The sequence below is a fragment of the Colias philodice genome, chromosome 29 (genome assembly GCF_061535455.1).
Source record: "Colias philodice isolate Cphi_HAF_F1 chromosome 29, ilColPhil1 Martin Lab GWU primary, whole genome shotgun sequence".
NCBI classification, from domain to species: Eukaryota; Metazoa; Arthropoda; class Insecta; order Lepidoptera; family Pieridae; genus Colias; species Colias philodice.
Genome location: NC_143114.1, coordinates 5,558,382 through 5,580,420, shown reverse-complemented (window position 1 = coordinate 5,580,420; position 22,039 = coordinate 5,558,382). Strand labels below are relative to the sequence as shown.

At 33.1% G+C, this 22,039-nt stretch overlaps 2 protein-coding genes and 1 long non-coding RNA gene across 3 annotated transcripts; all 3 read right to left on the bottom strand.

Moving 5' to 3' along the window:
- Window positions 1-653: 653 nt before the first annotated feature.
- LOC149475996 (uncharacterized) lies at window positions 654-3,477 on the bottom strand. Its single transcript, XR_016317909.1, has 2 exons — window positions 1,175-3,477; window positions 654-727 (listed from the first exon to the last, which is right to left on the bottom strand). It is a non-coding gene; the product is annotated as an uncharacterized LOC149475996 (long non-coding RNA).
- Window positions 3,478-4,609: 1,132 nt separating this feature from the next.
- On the bottom strand, window positions 4,610-8,521 carry LOC149475995 (uncharacterized). Its single transcript, XM_089712473.1, has 2 exons — window positions 8,215-8,521; window positions 4,610-8,067 (listed from the first exon to the last, which is right to left on the bottom strand). Exons 1-2 carry the CDS (start codon window positions 8,435-8,437, stop codon window positions 7,520-7,522), a joined length of 771 nt encoding a protein of 256 aa, XP_089568599.1. The 5' UTR covers window positions 8,438-8,521; the 3' UTR covers window positions 4,610-7,519.
- Window positions 8,522-17,507: 8,986 nt separating this feature from the next.
- LOC149475994 (uncharacterized) lies at window positions 17,508-21,657 on the bottom strand. Its single transcript, XM_089712559.1, has 3 exons — window positions 20,802-21,657; window positions 20,431-20,655; window positions 17,508-20,217 (listed from the first exon to the last, which is right to left on the bottom strand). The coding sequence occupies exons 1-3, from the start codon at window positions 21,557-21,559 to the stop codon at window positions 20,049-20,051; spliced, it is 1,152 nt and encodes a 383-aa protein (XP_089568685.1). The 5' UTR covers window positions 21,560-21,657; the 3' UTR covers window positions 17,508-20,048.
- Window positions 21,658-22,039: the final 382 nt, after the last annotated feature.

Below are 22,039 nucleotides of genomic sequence, written 5' to 3'. Positions count from 1 at the left end.
CCCGAGCATAACTAATTGTTGACCCCTGCCCTACATCTTAAAACAAAAAATATATTATTTCTTTATTTTATTTTAATTGCAATAATATTGAATAAGAGAAAAAAAATATTGTATTAAAACAACTCGTGTAGCATCGGAAGTGTGAAATATATTTTTATTATAAAATTATAATAATTTATAATTTTTCATATCGACATTATCAACCGTATCTACAAACCCTTAACCCACACAAACCTTAAGTTATCGAGATCTTGTCGAGATCATAAAACGTCGGTATCATAACGATTGACAATGTCAAAGAATAATTTGTTTTGACAATATTCGAATGTGTTGCAAAGAAATGATTTTCCAAATCCATGAAATCTATATTTTATTTATTTTTCATATATCTACGGAATTGAAATAATGATGTTATTAATTTAGATAAAAATGCATTACTACAAGGCTATTATTCTATAAAAATTTTGACGTATTACGGGAAGTTTTGTGAAGAATAAAAATTATTAACAAATTTTACCCATTGTATACTTCCACTAAATTAGGGAGAGGTATTAAGCGACATCATTTTCATTGCTGAAGACGGGACTATAAATTAGTTCGTCGATAATTACCGACTTATGTACAGACTACGGCCCCTGGACAATACTCCAGAGGAAAGCAGACAACACTCTGAGATGGCGGGTGCTTTAAAAAAAAACCTTACAATGACACTTCATAAACACAAAATCTTTTTGAAGTAAAACTTCTTTAGGCGCGACTAGGGAGTAACTCAGATTTTTTTTCTGACGGAAGTAACGCTGTGTAGTTTCCGCCATTTAAAAATAATAATTCTGATTGGTTGTAAGTATGTATATGTCATATACTACACGCTTCTTGACTTATACGCCAGCTAGTGGCAAATATCATAATCAATTAGGATTATTTATTTTCAAATTTTCAAACGGATCAATTGTGAATAGCAAAGTGAATGAAAAATTCAACAGTTTTAAAAACATTATTTTAAATTGCAAAATTTTTTGAAAATCTCTAAATATACTTTTTATTTATTACTTTTAAAATAAGTAAATTAAAAATAAATTTTCTGACAATTGCGACATTTTATAATATTCAATAACAAGGTTATATTGACATGTGCGTTTTACTTCAATCGCGCGTAAAGGTTACACGCACACACTTTTTTTGTTTAGTATCACAACCCTCAACAGTGAGGAATAGATGAAGAAGACATTACAATACCGATATTTCATAAACACAAAATCTTTTTTGTTTAGTATAACAACCCTCAACAATGAGGAATAAACGAAGAAGACATTACAATGACCATATTTCATTAAAACTAAATCTTTTCTGTCACATAACTATTTGACATTCAAGCTGAACAACAGGGAAAGTAAATTAAGTTTTAGACACTGAACAAATCAACATTATATTCACAAACCTTCTTAATTAGATATATTCCAATCCAATCTTTACTATAATACCTATATCTATACTATTATAAAGCTGAAGAGTTAGTTTGTTTGCACACTCTAATCTCAACAACTACTGGTACGATTTGAAAAATTCATTCGGGGTTACATAGCCCATCGAGGAAGGCTATAGGCTATATATCATCAGGCTAAGACCAAAAGGAGCGCATCAATGCAGATAAAACCGTGTGGCACAGCTAGTATGATAAGAGAATAATAAATTAGATTCAATTTTGTTACCACTTGCACCGTTGAACTGTAAAATACATTTAAAAAAAATGTTTTTATTCATCATGAGACTTGATGTTTTTTCAATAATACTTTATAGCATTATGAAGACAAAATATCAACCAATATAAAAAAGCACAAGTACATCCCTTTAACTGAATTTTGTTCGCAGCACATCAACATATAAAAACTATTTTTACATAATACCTACATAATAAACATACACTGTGTGGTAAATAGTTTTAGGTACCATATTATGACACAACAGTGCTTCTAGAAGGATTGAATCAACAAATGTTTGAATTTGAGTTTTGTTTCCTTACCTACTTACTTTTTTTTATGAAAAAAACAACAATTAGCTCATATTTTTGGAAGTCAACACATTGCAATGATCAAAAGATGTTTACTAGCCAATCCATGATACAACATGCACTACTTTATATAGACTATCACCATGTTATTATAGACAACATTTTGATATGAAAGACAGATTGCAATCCTTTCAATAGACTTCAATATCTATAACAAAATGAAAGACAATACATTTCATATTGTTACATAGTGTAACACAGGGTAACACAAAACATTCCTTCCCAGACTCATGATTCTCCATTCTCTAATAAGTGAACCATTACTCCTACAATATTTTCCCTTATAACAAAAAAGAATGCTAAAAAAATCGAACAAAGAACAACGTTGAGAACAACTAACCACCAAAGACCTCAAAATTTTATGTAGGACTGACTACAAACCACTGTCCACTATAATAATATCTCAAATGTCACGAAATACACAACATTTTCGTGAAATATTATAGGTGGTTCAAAGAGAACTCCGTTTATTTTATTTCTTAATATTTCAATCAAATATGTACTTGGAAACATATTCGGGAGTGGAGGAATTTGCAGTCAACGCAGAGAAGAACCAAAAATCAACGAAAAACAAAAGAAATGAGAATTGAGTAAAATCAAACAGAAATATAGCGCGCAACGGCGCGAAGGCCAAACTCCAAAGAAAAAGAAAGATTTGACAGGTGATATGACGACCATAATGTAGAAAAAGATCATAGCTAAAAAATATACTCTATGACATCTCTATGAAATATACAGAACGACACTACAGATAAATAATTATGAACTTTCGCACGTATTTGAGGATACTTTTGATTTAGGTCTAATAAAACTTTGTAGTTAAAAGGCAGTTCATTATAGAAACGAATCTTCAATGGCGGCGCTTATCATTCCCTCTCGCTTACACACGGCCGTACGGCATGCAAAAAAAAAATGGAAAAATAAAATCACTAAAATGTATTTGATTTTCCCTATAATAGTTTTTATCATAAATTTACAATGACAATTATGCATTTGCGAAAGTAAATAATGTTTTATTGGAATTTGACAAAATATGTTCTTTGGGAAAAGTTGTTCAGTTTTATGGGCTCATTACAAATATTATGGGGATTTTGTTACATTCTGTATACGTAAATATGATAATTCATATAAATACACAAATACCATAACAAAAAAGTTTGTCAACAAACAATTTGAAATAATTAATAAAATAATTATCCATTTACGTTATTTTTATTTTCTTTTTTGCTGACCCTACCATACGTCAGTGTCAGCTTTGGCCGCCATTGAAGATTCGTTTCTTTATTGAACTACCTAATACATAAAGACCTTCAAGAAAAGAGCATATTCCTACTTGAGAGGCCGGCAACATACTCACAATGTCTCTGGCACTGTGCGTACATATGGGCGACGTGGAGCACTTACCACTAGGTGACTTACCACTAGGTAGCTGCTCTGTTGCCCCTGGTTGCCCCCTATTGCATAAAAAAAATATAATAATATATTGGCTCATTGCATCGACCACACAACCACTAGACGCCTAATGTTAGCTTGTATGTACTAAGTTCAATCTGTCAACAACTTGAGGTATGGTGAAGCGGGGCGCTGCATTCTCATTGGCTAATTCAAGGTCACCAAATGTCCTAGAGATGAGACATAGTAAATTTATATATCGATATCTTTATCGATATATTTTGTATTCACATACTTTATCGATATAGGTATTTTGTATACACATACTTTATCATTGGAAATTGAATACGATGTTAATACATATTAATAAAAATAAGGCCAGCGTGAGTCGGACTCGCGACACTGAGGGTTCCGTACAAACAGGCTAAAGAACAACAAATCTGCAAAAAATCGGTCACCCATCTAAATTATGCCCCTTGCTTAACCTCGATTTTCATTTTTAGTGTTATAGTAATCATATTATTTTATTACAAAAACTTAACATTTTATATTATAATATAACTATGTTATGCAACGTCATTCATGTCATTAATTATAGTATAAAATCGCGAACCTAAATAGTTTTCGATAATTATTATTATCGATACAATTTACAATCACAACTGGTATGTCACTAGTTACACGTGCCACACCATAGAAGAAAAGGGATGCGTAATCAGGTGCATACGAAAGAAAGAGATGCAAATATAATCGACGCGCTTTGTCAATTGACCAGTACCAGCGTAAAAAGAACTCCGATAAAATATTGTTCGTAATAATATTTAAATTATACGCAAACAAACTATTTAAATATGAAAAGTAATCCCGTCCTTCTGCAAACTTGAGGTTTTACTCGTTTTACCACACCATTTAATACTACAAGGAGCCATTGTTTCTTTTTTTTAAAGGTTTTTTTCGGACGTGTTAACAGATCACGGAACTGGCCGAAACTGATAGTTGCGTTTCGTATGGCAGCGGTTATAAGTCCTATTAGACACATGCGTTGACAGAAACAGTTCGTCTGTTATTAGGCGTCTAGTGGTTGTGTGGTCGATGGCTCATTGGCTCTGTGCACGATTACAGCGCCAACTAGCGTCCACTCAGAGCGTCCACAACTTTGTGGGCACTGTCACATTGACGTTTAGGCCGTATATTGGTGAAAAACAAAGAGAATACAAATACTACGTGTGAAAAAATATCGAAATGAAAAAATAACAAATATTTTCGACTAATAAATTGTTGTGATACCACGATTTGGGTGGAAAAAAGGTATTGAAATTATTTTGGTCATTTAAATCAAATGAGGTATGTCCAAAAAGTGTGTTTAATTTTGATTGTGTCAGGGCTTGTTTACTTCATTTATAGTTGTAGTTTTACAGTAAAACAATAAGAAAAAGCTACTGTAATGGTTTCATTATATAACAGTAAATACATTTAAATGTTCCTGTATCGCTAGTAATAAATTAAATATCGTTTTCAGATCGAAATGAGTATTGTTTTGAAGACCGGGTTTGTGAGTGTTACTCACGATATCAAATTCCAACCACAAACTGTAATTAAAGCCTAAAGGAAAGTTGTTGGTAATGGCTGGACATGTCCAAATGTAGAAGAATCAAGAACAAAAGAAGGGCAGAGTTCAATAATTCACGCTCTCATCATAAGGCAAACATCTATTACGTTGCCACCTTACAAAACGGTTTTAAACGTGAATAGAGCACGAGTAGTCACTAGTGTTAAATGTAATTGTGTTTATAATCAAAGTGGTAAATGCAAGCATATCGCTGCTTTGATCCACTTCATAAACCATGAAGAGAGCCTATCAATAACATGTCACGAGCAACAGTGGGGTAGGCCAAGTGCACGCCAATTTGCCAAAGAAAAATATTCCAAAGGGAGATATTTTGATGAAATGTTTCCAACAAAACAAAAAATATCTTATGAGCCAATGACAATAGATCTGTCAGACTTAGCAAAACACTCAGATTTAAGACCTGTGATGGAAGCTTCATCTCAAATGGAGGATGCATTTATAATTAAGGTAGACACAATAATAAAACATACAGAATCAAACTTGGTGAGAGAAGACTGTGAGGCATCTGTAATCAGTTTTTTAATTTTCAAGGATAAATTTGAAGTATATCAGACTAAATACAAGAACTACTACTACTGGAAGAACAATTACAACAGTTCTATGAAAAAAACATACAGATAAATGAAGAAACCTTAATTAATGTATGTTGTAAAACAATTGAGCAATCGAAGTGTGTAGACTGGTATGCTAACCGGCGTTTAAGAATATCAGCGAGCACAAACATTCACAATATTGAAGTGCAAAAAAGTAAAACCACTGAAAGTCTACTTTCAAGCTTTTTACACCCACGAAAAATTGAATGTGAGGCAACAAAATATGGTTCAAGAAATGAACAGCACGCTTTGCATGAATATGAAAAATTACATTCCTGTGAGGTTAAAAACGTTGGTTTAATCATAAGCAAATATCAACCTTGGCTTTGTGCCAGCATTGACGGGGTTGTCATTGAAAATGATTGTATCTTATCAAGTCTAGTTGAAATCAAATGTCCGATATCATGTTCAAAACAACCCGTGATAAATTATAATGAAAAGATGTGCAATGTCAAGTATTTAGTTTGTAAATGATAGATTAGAGTTAAAAACAAAAACCGTATTATACTCAAATTCAGGTACAGATGTATGTAACTGGAATTACTGTTTGTGATCTTTTTGTGTACTCGCCTGTAAAACATGGTAGCTGCACAGTGGGGGTCCACCGTGATGAAGCATTCATGAAACATGTCATTTTGGAAAGATTTTACTTTCAACATTATTTAAAATCATTATATTTAGAAAGTACTTATGAAAATGATAGTAATAATAATAAAACTGAACAACCAAAATGTAATTTTACTGGAAAAAATATATTCAATGTGATGTAGGTTCAGTAAAAGAAGTCAATAAGTGATACTAGTTATTTTATTATTAATGAGCAATATAAAAAGATATATATTACATATTTATGACTTATTTATTGTTGTGATTGAAGTTTGACTGAAAGTAAAAATAAGTAACATTTAATTATTTTTGCATTGTTCCGCATAATAATATGAATAAACAAAACATTATTTGATTGGAAAAATAAAGATATATTAACTGAGACACATTCTTTTTTTTAAATATTGGGGTTGTAAATTTACCAATACACAGCAGATATGTACAATGTCATCGATGCAGTAAAATAAATTTGCAGGAATTTTGTTCAAAATTTGGTAAACTCTTAACCTTTGCATTATCCTTTCGACATGAATTCTTACACTGGCAATATTATATGTTTCTTGAGTCTCTTCTGTAGAAAATTCCCTCTTATTTTTGAGAAAGGGAGGCATAACAATCTTCACCTCTTTTCCACTTTTATCTATAACTGTTTTTATTTCTGGGAAACCTTTATCGGCTAAAACAATATCGCCATCATCTAAATAATCAATCAATTCGGATTCTATCGTCATTTGCGAATCACTTTTTCTTCCACCAGCCACTTTAGACTTAAAAGAAATAAAGCCTGCAGGAGTAATACCTATGAGCAACTTAGCAGTAAATCCCTTCTTGTAATGTGAATAACAATATACACGATTATCTTCTGAAGCTGGAACTTCTATCCTGAACTCAGTGCAATCTATTATCACTCTTGTGTTACTGTATTTTGGACGGAAACAGTCTAGCATTGTAGCTTGAACAGTATCTTTATTTGGCCAAAAAACAAAATTAGCTGTTGATTTAGCTACATTTTCTAAAGTTGAATAGAAAATCCTTGAGATTGTTGTTCTGTGAACACCAAACAAGACGCTTAGAGCCGAAAATGTCATGCCAGTTTTAATTTTTATTAAAAGAATAATAAAGAGTCTATCTTCTTTGGAAATACTGTATTTGTGACAGATTGTTAATGTTTTTAATAACAATCTAAAGTTGTTGAATGTCACACCTGCGAGATCCATAAGTTACTCATCATTATGGATCGATGAAAATTGAAAACCCAGTAAAATCTGATTTTCCGGTTGAAGTTGCCATATCAATATATGTTTTTTGAGGGGTATTACATTCATTGTCCTTCATTCTCTTGTTATTTTTAATATAAATATTAGAATTGTCTATTTCTGTTTGTATTTCAGCATCACATACTTGGTTAGAAATATATCTATTACATACAAATGTATTTCCTGCATTGTTTGATTTTGAAATTATATCAACATGACATTCCTGATCACATTTTAAAGTAATTTCTACTTGATGAAATGTTTCAGATGAGTGAATACATTTTTGGTCGGTTGGTATGGTGTTAAATAATTCATTCTTCTTTCTCCTTTTCATGAAACGTTTGTACCGAGACATAGCTGCAGATTCATTTGGTATTTTAGAACGATAAATTGAAGGAAATATCGTCGGTATGTAACTGGGACTGGCTGCCTCGTCTGATTTCTTCCCACCAATAAAATGAGCACTGCATATTAAATCATTTGGTCTTGGGTACCATGGCAATCCATCAGCACTGAAAGAAAGTTGAATTCAAATAGATAAAATGTATTCTTTGATTAATATCAAATACAGGATATCTCTCACGCGTCCTACTATAAAATACTGATTTAGTTAGGAGCAAATAATGTGCGTAGGACGCGCGACGGTTTAATGTGGTTATGATGTTATTTACTCCATTCTCTTGACGGCAGCTATCCATTTCTTGCATTGTTCAAGTTTCCAAGTAGCTCTTGGGAATCGGTAAAACTTGCATTTACTATTTCTGCCAGTATTCTTGCAGTTTACAACACAACAACTACTGTGACTCATTTTTATTAGCGGACTAATGCGATTAAATAATGATATTAAAATGTATTTATGTAGAATCACTTTGCAAATTATTGACAGATACATCTGATGACAGAGCTTACATTATTTCTACTTTTGACCACCATGAGCGCTGCGATAGATTATGTTACCCCCACCTAATACTTCGCACCCAGCCACAGCACCCAGCGAATAAAATAAACTCAAACTTAAACATTTATTTATTCGACTTCTTCTAGAAGCACTTTTGAAACGTCAAATACATATTTTTAATATTTACCACCGATTCGGAAAGCAGTATCTACGGAGAAGAACCGGCAATAAAAAGTAATATAGGTAAGTTAATATTTTATAAACAACTAGATTTCCGCCCGCGGCTTCGCCCGCGTTTGCAAAGGAAAACCCGCATAGTTCCCGTTCCCGTGGGATTTCCGGGATAAAAACTATCCTATGTGTTAATCCAAGTTACCCTCTATATGTGTGCTAAATTTCATTGTAATCGGTTCAGTAGTTTTTACACATCCATACAAACTTTCGCCTTTATAATATTATATATTAGATAATATTAGATATTAGAATATTAGATATTAGATTAATAATTATACACAACGATATAATATGTATAAGAGGTCGTAGATGCATTACATGCAACGATATAATATAAATGGCGTAGATGCGTTTTAAATGTAAGTAATAATTCGAAAAATCATGGCCTCAGTTACGAAACATAATACATAAGCGTTCTAACAGACGAACGGCAAGTTGTGAACGGCAGAGACTATAAAGAGTAAAGACTTCAACCGTCGCCACCTGTCGACACTCGACGTCAGTCGTCGAAGCGTCGCGGTCGGCGGCAGCAGTCAAAACGTCGACGGCTGCCGCGGCTGTCGACATGTGGCAAGGCTTGTGACGTGTTTCGTCCGTCATATTTTCAGTCGATGACACAAAGACCAAGAGTGCGCAAATAATGTCCAGTAAGTATCTACCTTTTTTTTCATAAAAAAATTGGTTGTCAGTAAAGTCGGTTTACTGACGATAGTTGAACGTGACAACGGCCTATTGTGCTTCTTTGTCGCTCGTTCCGCGCTCTCGCTTGCACTTCAAGCCTACATGGAACGCCTCAGAGCGAGGTAACGCCGCATGAGTCATGTTTTTTCGTGCGTGCAGCCGGCTATCGAATTATAAGACGTTGTCACGTCAATAAAACTATTCCCCGTTTTCCAATTACAGCACTAGAGCGCATTATGCGGCATAATGCTTAACGTTGAATGTTTCAACTACAGCAACGCTTCGCACAATCGAGCACTCATGCGCGTGAATTGATGCGTGCAATCGATGCCAACTGTGACAGAAAATTAACAAGCAAAGAATACTTATACTCTAAAAAAGAGTTAACAAGTGTTTTCCCCTTTAGGTTGGCATTGATCGAAATGTTTTGTTTATATATTATCGTTAGTAATATTATTAATTGTTGGAAAAAATTTTAAAGCTTTCGTTTTATTGTAGTTTTGGGGCCAGGCGCGGTCCCAGTCTGAAATTTTGGGGGGGGTCACGAGGCTGGAAAGGTATGCTACCGCCCCCCCCCCATGGATTTATGAGACTGTTATTTATATTGATTACTTAAATACCCTTGAAGCTGTGAAAAAAAAGCTTATAGGTCAACGCAATCTAAAGTTTATCTATAAGTTTATGGTGCAAATTTCGACATTCGCAAGGGATTAATAACAGTTTTAAACGGAACTTTAGGTGTGCAAGTGACTCCGATACGCATTTGGCCAGTTTTTTTTAATATTTTGTACAGTATAAGATTTTTTTTATTTTATCGAGTACGATTTTGGGGGGGGTCATGTCCCCCATGACCACCCCCCTGGGACCGCGCCTGTTTGGGGCCATCCATAAATTACGTCACGCGAATTTTAGAACTTTTCAACCCCTCCCCCACTCCTTGTCACACGTTGTCACATTTTTAGTACCCCGTTCCCCCTAATGGGACGTCACACATTTTTCAAACTTATGCATGTATCTAAAAATAATCAAAAGAAAACAGTTATTTTCATTTTTTTACTTATTTTTACTTATTAAATAATCTTAAATATCGAAAATTTTAAAAATCGTAAATTTTAGTGTCCCACTTGCATTACAACATGACTCTAGGAATTAAATGTTGTTGCGTAAGAGATAATCTTATAGCGAGAGTGCGAAATTATTAATAAATACATATAGGTAAGTAGGTAGATTAAAAATTTTCTGTTCAAAGTTTTTTGCTCACGTACAAATTTCGTTTCGTTTTATTATGTCACGTCACAAAGTTTTTGAACCCCCCCTGCCCCTTGTCACATTATGTCACATAAAGATGATACCCTCCCCCCCTATTAATGTGTGACGTAATTTATGGATGGCCCCTTTTGAAGTGAAAACTTCTTTAGCGGCGTTGGGTATAAAATCAACTCACGTCAGGACACGTGACCTGATCGAAAAAAGCGTAAGACGGATGGATATCAAACATGCTCAACGTTAATAATCAAGTTTTCACTTCTGCCGGCACTCCCGGAGTGCAACCCGTCTTTTTTCGAAATAATCAAAGTTAATTCAAATTGTGTTAAAAAAATAAATATAAGTATGGATGAAGGTACAAACATTGACTTTTTTTTTATATTTCACATTTAAAATGTGAATACAATTTCATTTTAGAATTCGAATCTACAAACAAATTTGTTTACAGGAATATATTTTTGTAAACATTGCAATGGCTTGATCGAATCATTTAATGAAGCAGGCAATCATCAATGTTTTCGTGGAAAAGAATATATTTATCAAGATGAAGAAGACAACTCAATCTTATTTGTTCAATTACGTGAATAATTACGTTCATAATTAAATGAATATTTTTTTTTCAACAGTCAACACTGAACTTAGCGCAACCTGCTGGTGCATTTGAAAACTAATTCACGTTCCAATTAAGCATCAGCATAATTCGGCATTGTGCGCCACTGAGTCGCATTATGCTCTGTATTCTGTAATTGGAAAACTACCATTATTATCATGACGAGTCTTTGCTCAGCTGGTATACTTTTCCGCATCACGGTGTCTTGGCGTGATATTTAAGATTTAAAAAAAGATGTTAGGTCATCATAAGTAGCGATTGGCATTCGAAAAAAAAAGTAATTAAAAAGAACGGACCTTCGCAAACATTGTATAGGTGGAGAAGCCATAACAAATAACAATGTTTCTTTATCGGACGCCATATTGACTGCTGCCGCCGACGCGTCGACGACTGTCGTCGACAAGTGGCGACGGCTGAAGTAGCCTCTGCCGTTCGTCTCTGAAACGTATAGAATTTAAAAGCCGAAAAAGATACGGCACGCTAGGTATTCTATACGAAAAAAAATAGACATACATATCCATTTGACAGACATTTTACTGGTAGTTTTCCAATTACAGAGCATAATGCGACTCAGTTGCGCACAATGCCGAATTATGCTGATTTTTTCGGTGTTAGATAGCCCATTTATCGAGGAAGATTAAAGGCTATATTATATATATCATCACGCTAAGACCAACAAGAGCGGAGAAATGCGGGTAAAGCCGCGGGGCACAGTTGGTTTATTATACATTCAAATATTTCATGCATTATGTAAAAACGGTTATTTTAATATCGCACATGAAGACATGTCTCAAATACATTATCTATTTATATAAATCTTACCTTATATTTAAAAAGCATTTTAATAAATACGGAAATAATATTATATTCCACTTCAAAACACAATAATACTACTTGGTTCGACGCTAGGAAAATATTGAAACTATTTGATAATAATGAGGAATGCCTCAAAGTTATTTTTAAGGAAAATTAAACAATGTGATAATAATAATGGCACTATTTGCTTACATCCAACGTACCTATTCGATTTAATTAAATACACTACAAATTAATAAATTTTACAAATAACTACCTAATTCCCATACTATCTTGCATTTTTATGCAATCTAACAGTTTCGTGAATGGGTGCTTTATTTTTTTAAATTAACATTTTATCTGTGACTAAAATGCTGAATGTCAAAAATGACTTATCTATAGTTATCTGTGGTTATAAACGAACTGTCAAATGTCTCGACTCTCGATCTCGAAGTCTCGAGTTAAGACTTAGGAGCATTAGGAGTTTGGACTGGTTATTATATAACTTGTACCTTTGCATTGGCTAGAAAATATAAAATATAGCTTGTTGCTAGTTGCTACTTTATAAACGTGTGATTTTAAGTAGGTTATTATGTAGTTCACATACAAAAGTATGGAGATATTCTCTAATTGTTATGATAAAACAGTTCAGGTAATCTTGCCGTGCAAATTGGGAAAGATTTTCGACGCGATTGTATTGTCAGTGTAAATTTGTGTATATAAAATCCTCGTGGTTTGTGTTTGGCTTATTTATATATTTAAGTTAAATTTAAAATTAAAATTTTAAGTTAAAAACGGCGAAGCCGGGGCGGACCGCTATTTAAATAATTTAACTAGCGGTCCGCCCCGGCTTCGCCCGTGGTACATGCTAACGTTTTCTCTTCATAAGAACTCTAACGTTCTTCAAGGAATATTAAAAATAAAAATTAACGAAATCGGGTCAGCCAATCTCGTGTTAGCAACACATTTGGCGATTCATTTTTATTATATAGATTGTTGCCTCTGCCTCTAGCTACGCTTTGTCATTCAGCTCAGTCTGAAATTTTCTACAACTGCAGTACAATTGTATACTTTGACATCGTTGTTCGTAATTATCTCAATTAAATATAAGAAAGTATTGTTTTTTCCGAATTCGGTCATCCATATTAATATTATGAATGCAGAAATCTGTTGTCCATCTGTGATGTCTTCATGGCTTTTACAGCATCATCAATTTGTAAGTCAATTTGAAATAACAATTGTCGTAATAAAACTTATTTTGATCACAATCTTAACACATATGAATTAACTCAGCGTAAAATGAGCTTAACGCAATGCAATGACTTGTCTAATTCTGTGACAAACACCATAATTCGGTGATAGTACTTCTCTAATTCTGTTATAACCGAATCAAGCGAGTATTTATTATTTTTTACCACAAAAGTAACAAAAAAATAAAATTAATAAAAAATATAAACATATTGAACGTAATAATTATTTGTTTATTAATCATTGAGAAACTATCAAAAGAGGGGAACAATAAAAAACAATATTGGACTTACAACCATCACACATAAAAATTTCTTGGTTGTCATTTATAATTTGACTTTGGCGATGGGTATGATAAGTAATTAGTACAGAACGAGCATGGTATCCAGTCGGCTCCATTGTGTAACTTTACATCTTGTGAGTATAGCCCATTGCACGTACTACAAATCCAATCATCATTCGAGATGGAATATTTTGATCCCTTTGATGATTGAGAAGATTGTTTGAAATTTTCATTTGTTTGTCTTCGTGATTTTGGTTTATTAATCTGCTGAAGGGATAACTGCCGCCGTGTATCTTCTTTTTTGACATGACATGAGAAATGCAGAAATCTGTTGTCTCTTATGATGCCTTCATGGCTTCCACTGCATTGACAATTTAGAATAACACATTGTTCTTCTTAATCATATGGATAAAATATAGTTTTTCCTAAATTATTGATTCAATATTAATATTATTAATGCAGAAATCTGTTGTCCATCTGTGATGTCTTCATGGCTTTTACAGCATCATCAATTTGTAAGTCAATTTGGAATGACAATTATTGTCGTAGTAAAATTTATTTTTACCAAAATTAACCCTGAAAGAAGGGATAGGGGATGAAAGTTGTTGGCTTTGTGTGTGTTCATTGTCTGTCTGTTTGGCTACCATCTGAATCGGTGGTAAATGTTAAAAATATATTAGGACGTTTCAAAAGTGCTTCTAGAAGAAGTCTTATTGAATAATTAAATGTCTGAGTTTGAGTCTGTCAGCCTGACACGATATCAAGATTTAAATTCTGATAAATCAGTAAATAAATAAATTATTTATTGCATCAAACATGCAACTTATAAGGACATAAACTTACAATTAAAGAACAGACATATTTTTGCTATTAAAATATAGCATTTTTATTTTTATTTCATTGAGTAGGATTGACTTGAGTTATTGGTCTTGGTTTTTATTGCATTCAAATGCATTTTTAAAGTATAGAAAAAGGTTCATCCCGCCATGTGATAAAATATTTTATTCTCTAAAAATGTATCTTAATGATATGATGTTGACAATGTCAGTGTACGGGCTATCCCTACTTGTGTATAATTAATTAATTAATAATATGAAATAAAAGAATTATTTAAACATAAAAACTTGTAATAAACGGAAACTATAATAATGATGAGTCATGCGAGGTGCTCTTAGTGGCCGTCGGTGATTTTTTATTAATTATTATCATCTGCGATCAGTCAATTATCTACGAGATACTTTGGATCGGAATGGCCGTCGGCGATGAATTGATTTAATATAATTGTAAAATATAAAATGTTGGAAATAATTTGGGTCATATCGAATGCAAGCTCAGCGCCTTGATGCACTTTGTATGTGCTTGCTCATACAGTCAGGTATTATCTACCTACATTGTCAGTGTCAATAATCGGAGGAACAATTATAAGTTACCACATAACGTTGGGTGCAACCGGAGGATTCATAAAATGCAAATTTACTACTTATAAATTAATTTAATATGTAACAAAAATTACTTCTTATATTAGATTTCAATTGGTCGATGTTTGTACGAAAAGTAATAGTGCCCCGTTCACGGTTGCACGAAGATTCGCTAGACGTCATTTATGTAGATCAAGGCTGCTCCAAGCGCGGATCCAGGGGGGGGGTCACGGGGTCATGACCCCCCCCTGGGCTAGGTCCACGACCTAAGTGGACCACTAATTTAATATTAACTTTTTTAAATTAACAAATTAATACTGTTCAATATGATGTTTTTATTGAATTTTGAGACATAAAAGTAATATAGAACAATGAAATCAATTACAAACGGTAACGGAAGAGAATACAACAAAAATTATAGAAAAAGTTAATTAGGGTCGACCTGTGGTCGTAATTTAAAGACAAATAACAGGTTTTTCGATTTAAAAAAAAAACCATAACTGCGGAATAAAGTGTAATGGTAAAGTTGTATCTAATTAATTTTTTTCTACAACTTTTGCTGTTACACTTTTCACACAAAACCTCAAATATCGAAATATCCCAGTTCGTGGATAAGACATAAAATAGCAATTTTTTTTTTCAAATGAACACTATAAAATACAGTCAAATTACAACAAAAAATCGGCCAAGTGCGCGTCGGACTCGCGCACCGAGGACTCCGAGCAAACATATTTTTTCATTATGTTGTATCTTACAATTTTGTTTAAAGGATTTTTTTCTTTATCTGTGCTTGTAAGTGCTTAAGTCGTTGCTTTTAACCAAATTTCAAGACTGTGTTCACGGGAAGTACCTTGTAGGTTTTGATTGATGATTCCCTTGCAAGTAGTTGCGAATTACAGAATATGCGGCTCTAATTGCTTTTTCTTCAGATTGCGTTGACATAGAATTTGAATTAAATAACAGATTTAAGTTATTATAGACCTGAGTTCTGATGTGAATATCAATTAAATACATGTAGACGTTCATGAGTAAAGGGATTGTAAGTTTAAAATTATTTAAAAATATATTTTTATTTAATTTAATTAAATAATTAGGGTTTTCGCAGTTATTACTACATCTGTGCTATAACACGATACTTTTTACTCAATTTCAAGACTGTGTTTACGGGACAGGCTGCTCCCTGCAGGTATTGATTCCCTTGCTAATGTCGAAATCCTACGGTCTACGGTCCCTTGATGCTGTGAAAAATTCAAACGTTTTAGCCAACGTAATCAAAAGATGCAGCTGTAATTGCTGAAATTTTTCGACACTCCCTAAGAAATCAAAACCTACAGGGTAGTTCCCGAGTACACAGAGTCATGAAATTTAGTACAATCAAACGTCTTATAACGCAGACTAGCTTACCGCCCGCGGCTGCGCCCACTTTCTCTAAAACCTTATAAATTATATACTATTCCTCTTGAATCACTCTATCTTTAAAAAAACTGCATTGAAATTCGTTGCGTAGTTTTAAAGATTTAATCATACATAGGGACATAGGCACAGAGACAACGACTTTGTTTACTAATTGCGAAAAGCATGAATTTTTCCTTAGATTATAATATAAAAAAAATATTAAAAAAAAATTTTAACTTACAACCCTGTTACTCATGAAAGCTGACATGTATTTACTTGATATTCATACCAAAAACTCAAGTCTAAAATACCTTTACGCTATAATAAAATCAAACTTCTATGTCAACGAAACGAAGATACAGCCGTAAATGCCGAAAAATTTCGCAAATTTCGACATTCGCAAGGGAATCAAAACTCAAAACCTACAGGGTACTTTCCGTAAACTCAGAATCTTGAAATTCGGTACAAAGCAACATCTTAAAGTACAGATACAGGAATAATTGCAAAAAATATATATTTTTCAAGTTTGTCTGCCTGTGAAGACCCTTTTTCTCAGGAACGCGTGGAGGTATCAATCTGAAATTCATACCGAATACTCAAATCTACGGTTCCTTATAACTGTGAAAAAATCAAACTTATAAGCCAACGCAATCAAAAGATACAGCCATTTATGCCGTAAATTATCGCAAATTTCGACATTATCGCAAGGGAATCAAAATCTATAGGTATTGTACTACTTCCTGTGAATACAGAGTTCTGAAATTTGGTTAAAAGCAATGTCAGCACAGATGGAGGAAAAATTTTAAAACATACATTTCATGCTTAATATCAACATTCGCAAGTGTTGCCAGGAATCAAAACCTATAGGGTAATTCCCGTGAACACAGAATCTTGATATTTAATAGAAACTTACGTCTTATAGCACAGATAAAGGAAAAATCGCAAAAAGCATTTTTATATTAAAACAATTATAAAAATGTTTGTACGGAACTCTTGGTTCGCCAATCCGACTCGCACTTGACCATTTTTTTTAAATCTACGTATCAATTAAATTACCAAAATATAGCTTTTGAAAATTGACCACGTCTATGTGACCCCCCCCTGGCACTAAAGCTGGATCCGCCCTTGGGCTGCTCAACCTTTTTAACAGTTGGGCCAAACAGAATGGTTCCTATTTTGGTTACTTATAGTGAGGCTTATAAAATTAAACTCCAGTATTATAAAACATAATTGTTTTTAATGAAATAATAAAACAAAGAGCATCTTATGCCCAATAAAGACACAGAATTGGATATAATCAATGTGATTTCTGACATTTTTTTGCTGTAATAACATTTTTTATGTTAGGCGTCAAATCAGACGTTGATAGTAACAGCAAGTCAGAAATATGTATGTTGTTCAGTTAGTGATGTGCGAGGTTTTCATTGTATTAATAACATTGTCAGTGTCAATAATCGGAGGAACAATTATAAGTTACCACATAACGTTGGGTGCAACCGGAGGATTCATAAAATGCAAATTTACTACTTATAAATTAATTTAATATGTAACAAAAATTACTTCTTATATTAGATTTCAATTGGTCGATGTTTGTACGAAAAGTAATAGTGCCCCGTTCACGGTTGCACGAAGATTCGCTAGACGTCATTTATGTAGATCAAGGCTGCTCAACCTTTTTAACAGTTGGGCCAAACAGAATGGTTCCTATTTTGGTTACTTATAGTGAGGCTTATAAAATTAAACTCCAGTATTATAAAACATAATTGTTTTTAATGAAATAATAAAACAAAGAGCATCTTATGCCCAATAAAGACACAGAATTGGATATAATCAATGTGATTTCTGACATTTTTTTGCTGTAATAACATTTTTTATGTTAGGCGTCAAATCAGACGTTGATAGTAACAGCAAGTCAGAAATATGTATGTTGTTCAGTTAGTGATGTGCGAGGTTTTCATTGTATTAATACTTAATAGCATCAAGGTTGTAGACAACCTTACTGCCGAAAACTAGACGTGTGACCAATGGATTGGTGGTTTCTTTCCATCAACATGATGATAATCTTCTCTCTGTTTTTTCTTGTTTTATTTTGATATCGTTTGCGTGTTTGCGATATAATTCGAACATTAATTGGAAAGTGTAATTCCGCATGTCACTGTTATAAATGTTATAATATTGTTTTTTTTTATGCCCTGACGTGTCGAGTGGATTGATGGGTATTTCTTTCCAATGATCATCAACATGATGATAATCTTCTCTCTCTGTTTTTTTCTTTTTTTTATGCAGATATCGATTAAGTGCTTTGTTTACATTACATTATCAACTATCGTGATAATCAACATCCATTTCTTCGATTCCTGACATTTCGTCGTACGATGAGACATTCATATTTTCAGAATCAGGATCGCTGTCTTCCCCAACATTTATAATTAATTGCCTTTTTTGTAATTCTTCAAGTCTCTCCTTTTCCCAATATTGATTTGCCAATACGTCAATGTGATTGACTTCTTTCTTCCAGTCGGCGGCGGTTTTTGACTGAATCGCTTCACGGGTTAATCTCTCAATCTCTTTTTTTTGCTTGATCTACAGGAATCAAAAACATACCCTTCCGCTTTTCTTCTTCAAAAAAAATGTAACACTCGTAATATCACTGTTAGCTCTCCGCTATGAATAGTCTTATTTTCCCCAATTCGAGGGCTGTCTATGAATAACAACACACTAAAAACTTAAACAGATAACAAAAAAAAAAAAACTGAACAGTCAACAACAAGATTTAACAATAAAAAAGTACAGAAATAACTAGCGCTGCGAAACGTGCGAATGCGTTGATGCTGCGAACCGTACTATGGCGAACGCGGTACCTGAGGTGGTGAGCGGAGGGGAGGCCGCATTCCACCCGAGCGTCTAGTTGGCTTGTTCGCGTAGTACGTGTCACTTGCTTTAAGCAATACTTAATACTTAATAGCATCAAGGTTGTAGACAACCTTACTGCCGGAAACTAGACGTGTGACCAATGGATTGGTGGATCTTTCTTTCCACCAACATGATGATAATCTTCTCTCTCTGTTTTTTCCGGTTAGTCCCGCTATGGTATGGTCCCGGTATGGCACCCTCTTAAAATACCTATCAAAAAGTCCCGCTATGGTACCCATCTTTTAGATCTACGTTAGACAATAGAAGGTACAACTGAAAAGAAAAGTGTATCTATAAATAAATACTTTTAGGAGTGTATCAATAAAACGTCTGTTTGCGATATTAAATCAGTCTTTTATTAATTCAAAATATTTATAAAAAAATATCAAACAGTAAAACGAAATATTAATTGCAATGTAATTTTTAAAATAATCAACAATATTAATTACCAATAATCAACAATAAAAAAAATATAAAAAATCCACATCTCAGAAAAGTATTACTGTAAATATTATAAACTACAAATAAAAACAACATCCAGACATAAATATTAGTTACAAATAATCAACATTGAGAAAAGGCAGTAATTGTAAATTTATATAAACTACAAAAATAATCAACAACCAACTAGACAAATATATTAATTACAAATAATCAACATGGAGAAAAAGGCGCAAATTGTAAACATAAACTACAAAAAATAATCAACATCGAGAAAAAGTATTAAACATTTTAATAGGCTAAAAACAAAATTAAAATAAACTATTTTTTTAAATGTTCTGATCGAAATGTTGACTTTGATATGTTAATCAGAAAATCACCAATGGAGATAGCTTTATTTTCGTAACTTTTTGTTAGCTTTTGAATCTGGCGGTCGATTTCTATACTTGTTCTTTTTCTTGAATTTATAGGTGATCTTTTTAGTCGAAAGCTATAACAAAAATCATCAGTTATTTAAGTTAAGCTATATTTTTTTCAGTAACCGTCTGTAATAGAAGGCGACAGCCAATAATATCTACCAAAATAAATAAAATCAAATCCATTTTCAAATTCTTCTATGTACTCGTATTATGTAAAAAAATATATATCTGCTTTTAAAAATATTATATCTGCTTAAAAATATTGTCTAAAAAATACAACTTACTTGGCTTGTTTTATATCAAAGTGACATGTGTCGTTGCCAATTGTTTGCAGAAACAATAATAAACTGGGATTTTTTCCAATAACTTTGTTGAATCTGCCATTCCATGATTCCGCCAAGTTAGTTGTTCTATGGCGTTCATTATGGCAACACCAAATGAGGTCTGGATATTCAAGCCACTGAGTGACAAAATAGTCATTGAATTTGGTCATAGCTTCATCGTCGAAACTGAAAAAAATACTTATTAAACGTTCGTACTTGTAAAGCAATGAAATTAACAGGTCCTTACTGATATTGTTGTTCTTTACTTTTTTGCCATATAATTAGAGTTAAGTACTCAAACATCATTTTGGAAAGTAACCAAGATATTATACCTATTTTCCATTATATGCAGCCAGCCGTCTTCAATATCTTGTTTTGGCAAAAACGCCAAGCCTATGCATTGCTTAACATGGTTCGAGGACTCTTCGTGTTCCATGAGATTTAAAGATTTCGCTTTTTTGATAACGTTCTTTTGAAAATGTACGTTACATCCATTTATTTTGATATCAGGAAAAATCTTCGCTGCTGCATTTATTACTCCTATTTCATAATCGAAGGTAAATTTCGATGGACGCCATTCAGGCAAAGTTTGTTTAATCAATTCGAAAACTTTTTCATAAGTTTTCCCTTCTTTGTTTTTTAACAGAATATAAAATAATGGTGCTACATTCGTGGATAACTCAGTGCTTCCCATGTCTCCATGAATGACATAAACTTGTTCGAATGGGTTTGGGCAGCCGTCGAAAGTGCCATCACCAAAGTAATGCGTTACACATTTTATATATTCCTTTACTTCTGTCGAGGAAAATATAATTATTCGATTACAGTCTTCATTACAATAATCAGCCAATACATACTTATTAAATTCTTCTGGTATTATAATTTCTTCCACATTCTTAAATTGTGTTTTTGGTACGTTCAACGACTTATTTCGGTGTCTGTATAATACTGTTTTTAATTTTTTATAGTCAGGAACATTTCCTGTAAGGTGTAACCCTTTGTCTTTTAAGTTACCCATGTGTTTTTCGAAAATTTTCTGTACTGATCCGTAATTTGAATTTACTTCTTTTTTGCACTCACTTATAGCCATTTGAACTTCATTGTCTTCAAAATGTGGCACGCACTGATCACTGTGTTTATAATCTTTAATTATTGTATTATTGGTATTGTCAATAGTTATATATCCACTACATTTCTGGGGGCACGGCAGTGCCCCCGCCAAGTCGAGCAAAAAAAAGCGGCACGGCCGTACCATCCTTTTCTCGAAGCAATTCGGGCCTTTTTCGACCCCCTATAATTCGGTTGTGGATAAAGCAAGAAACCTGAATCTTCAGTAACTAATCCGGTATTGTATAAACACGGAATATTTAAAATTTCAGTCAATTTGAACCAGTAGTTTAAGAATGACAACTTGTTAAAGTTTCTAAATTTTGTCACTCACTGACTCACCGATCATCAAAAGTCCAAGGCACTTCTAGCAGACTTAGAAGCTTCATATTTGGAATACATATAGAGTTTAGTGTCTTAATCATGGGAAAACTTAAATATTTTGTAATTTCGGTCCAGTTTT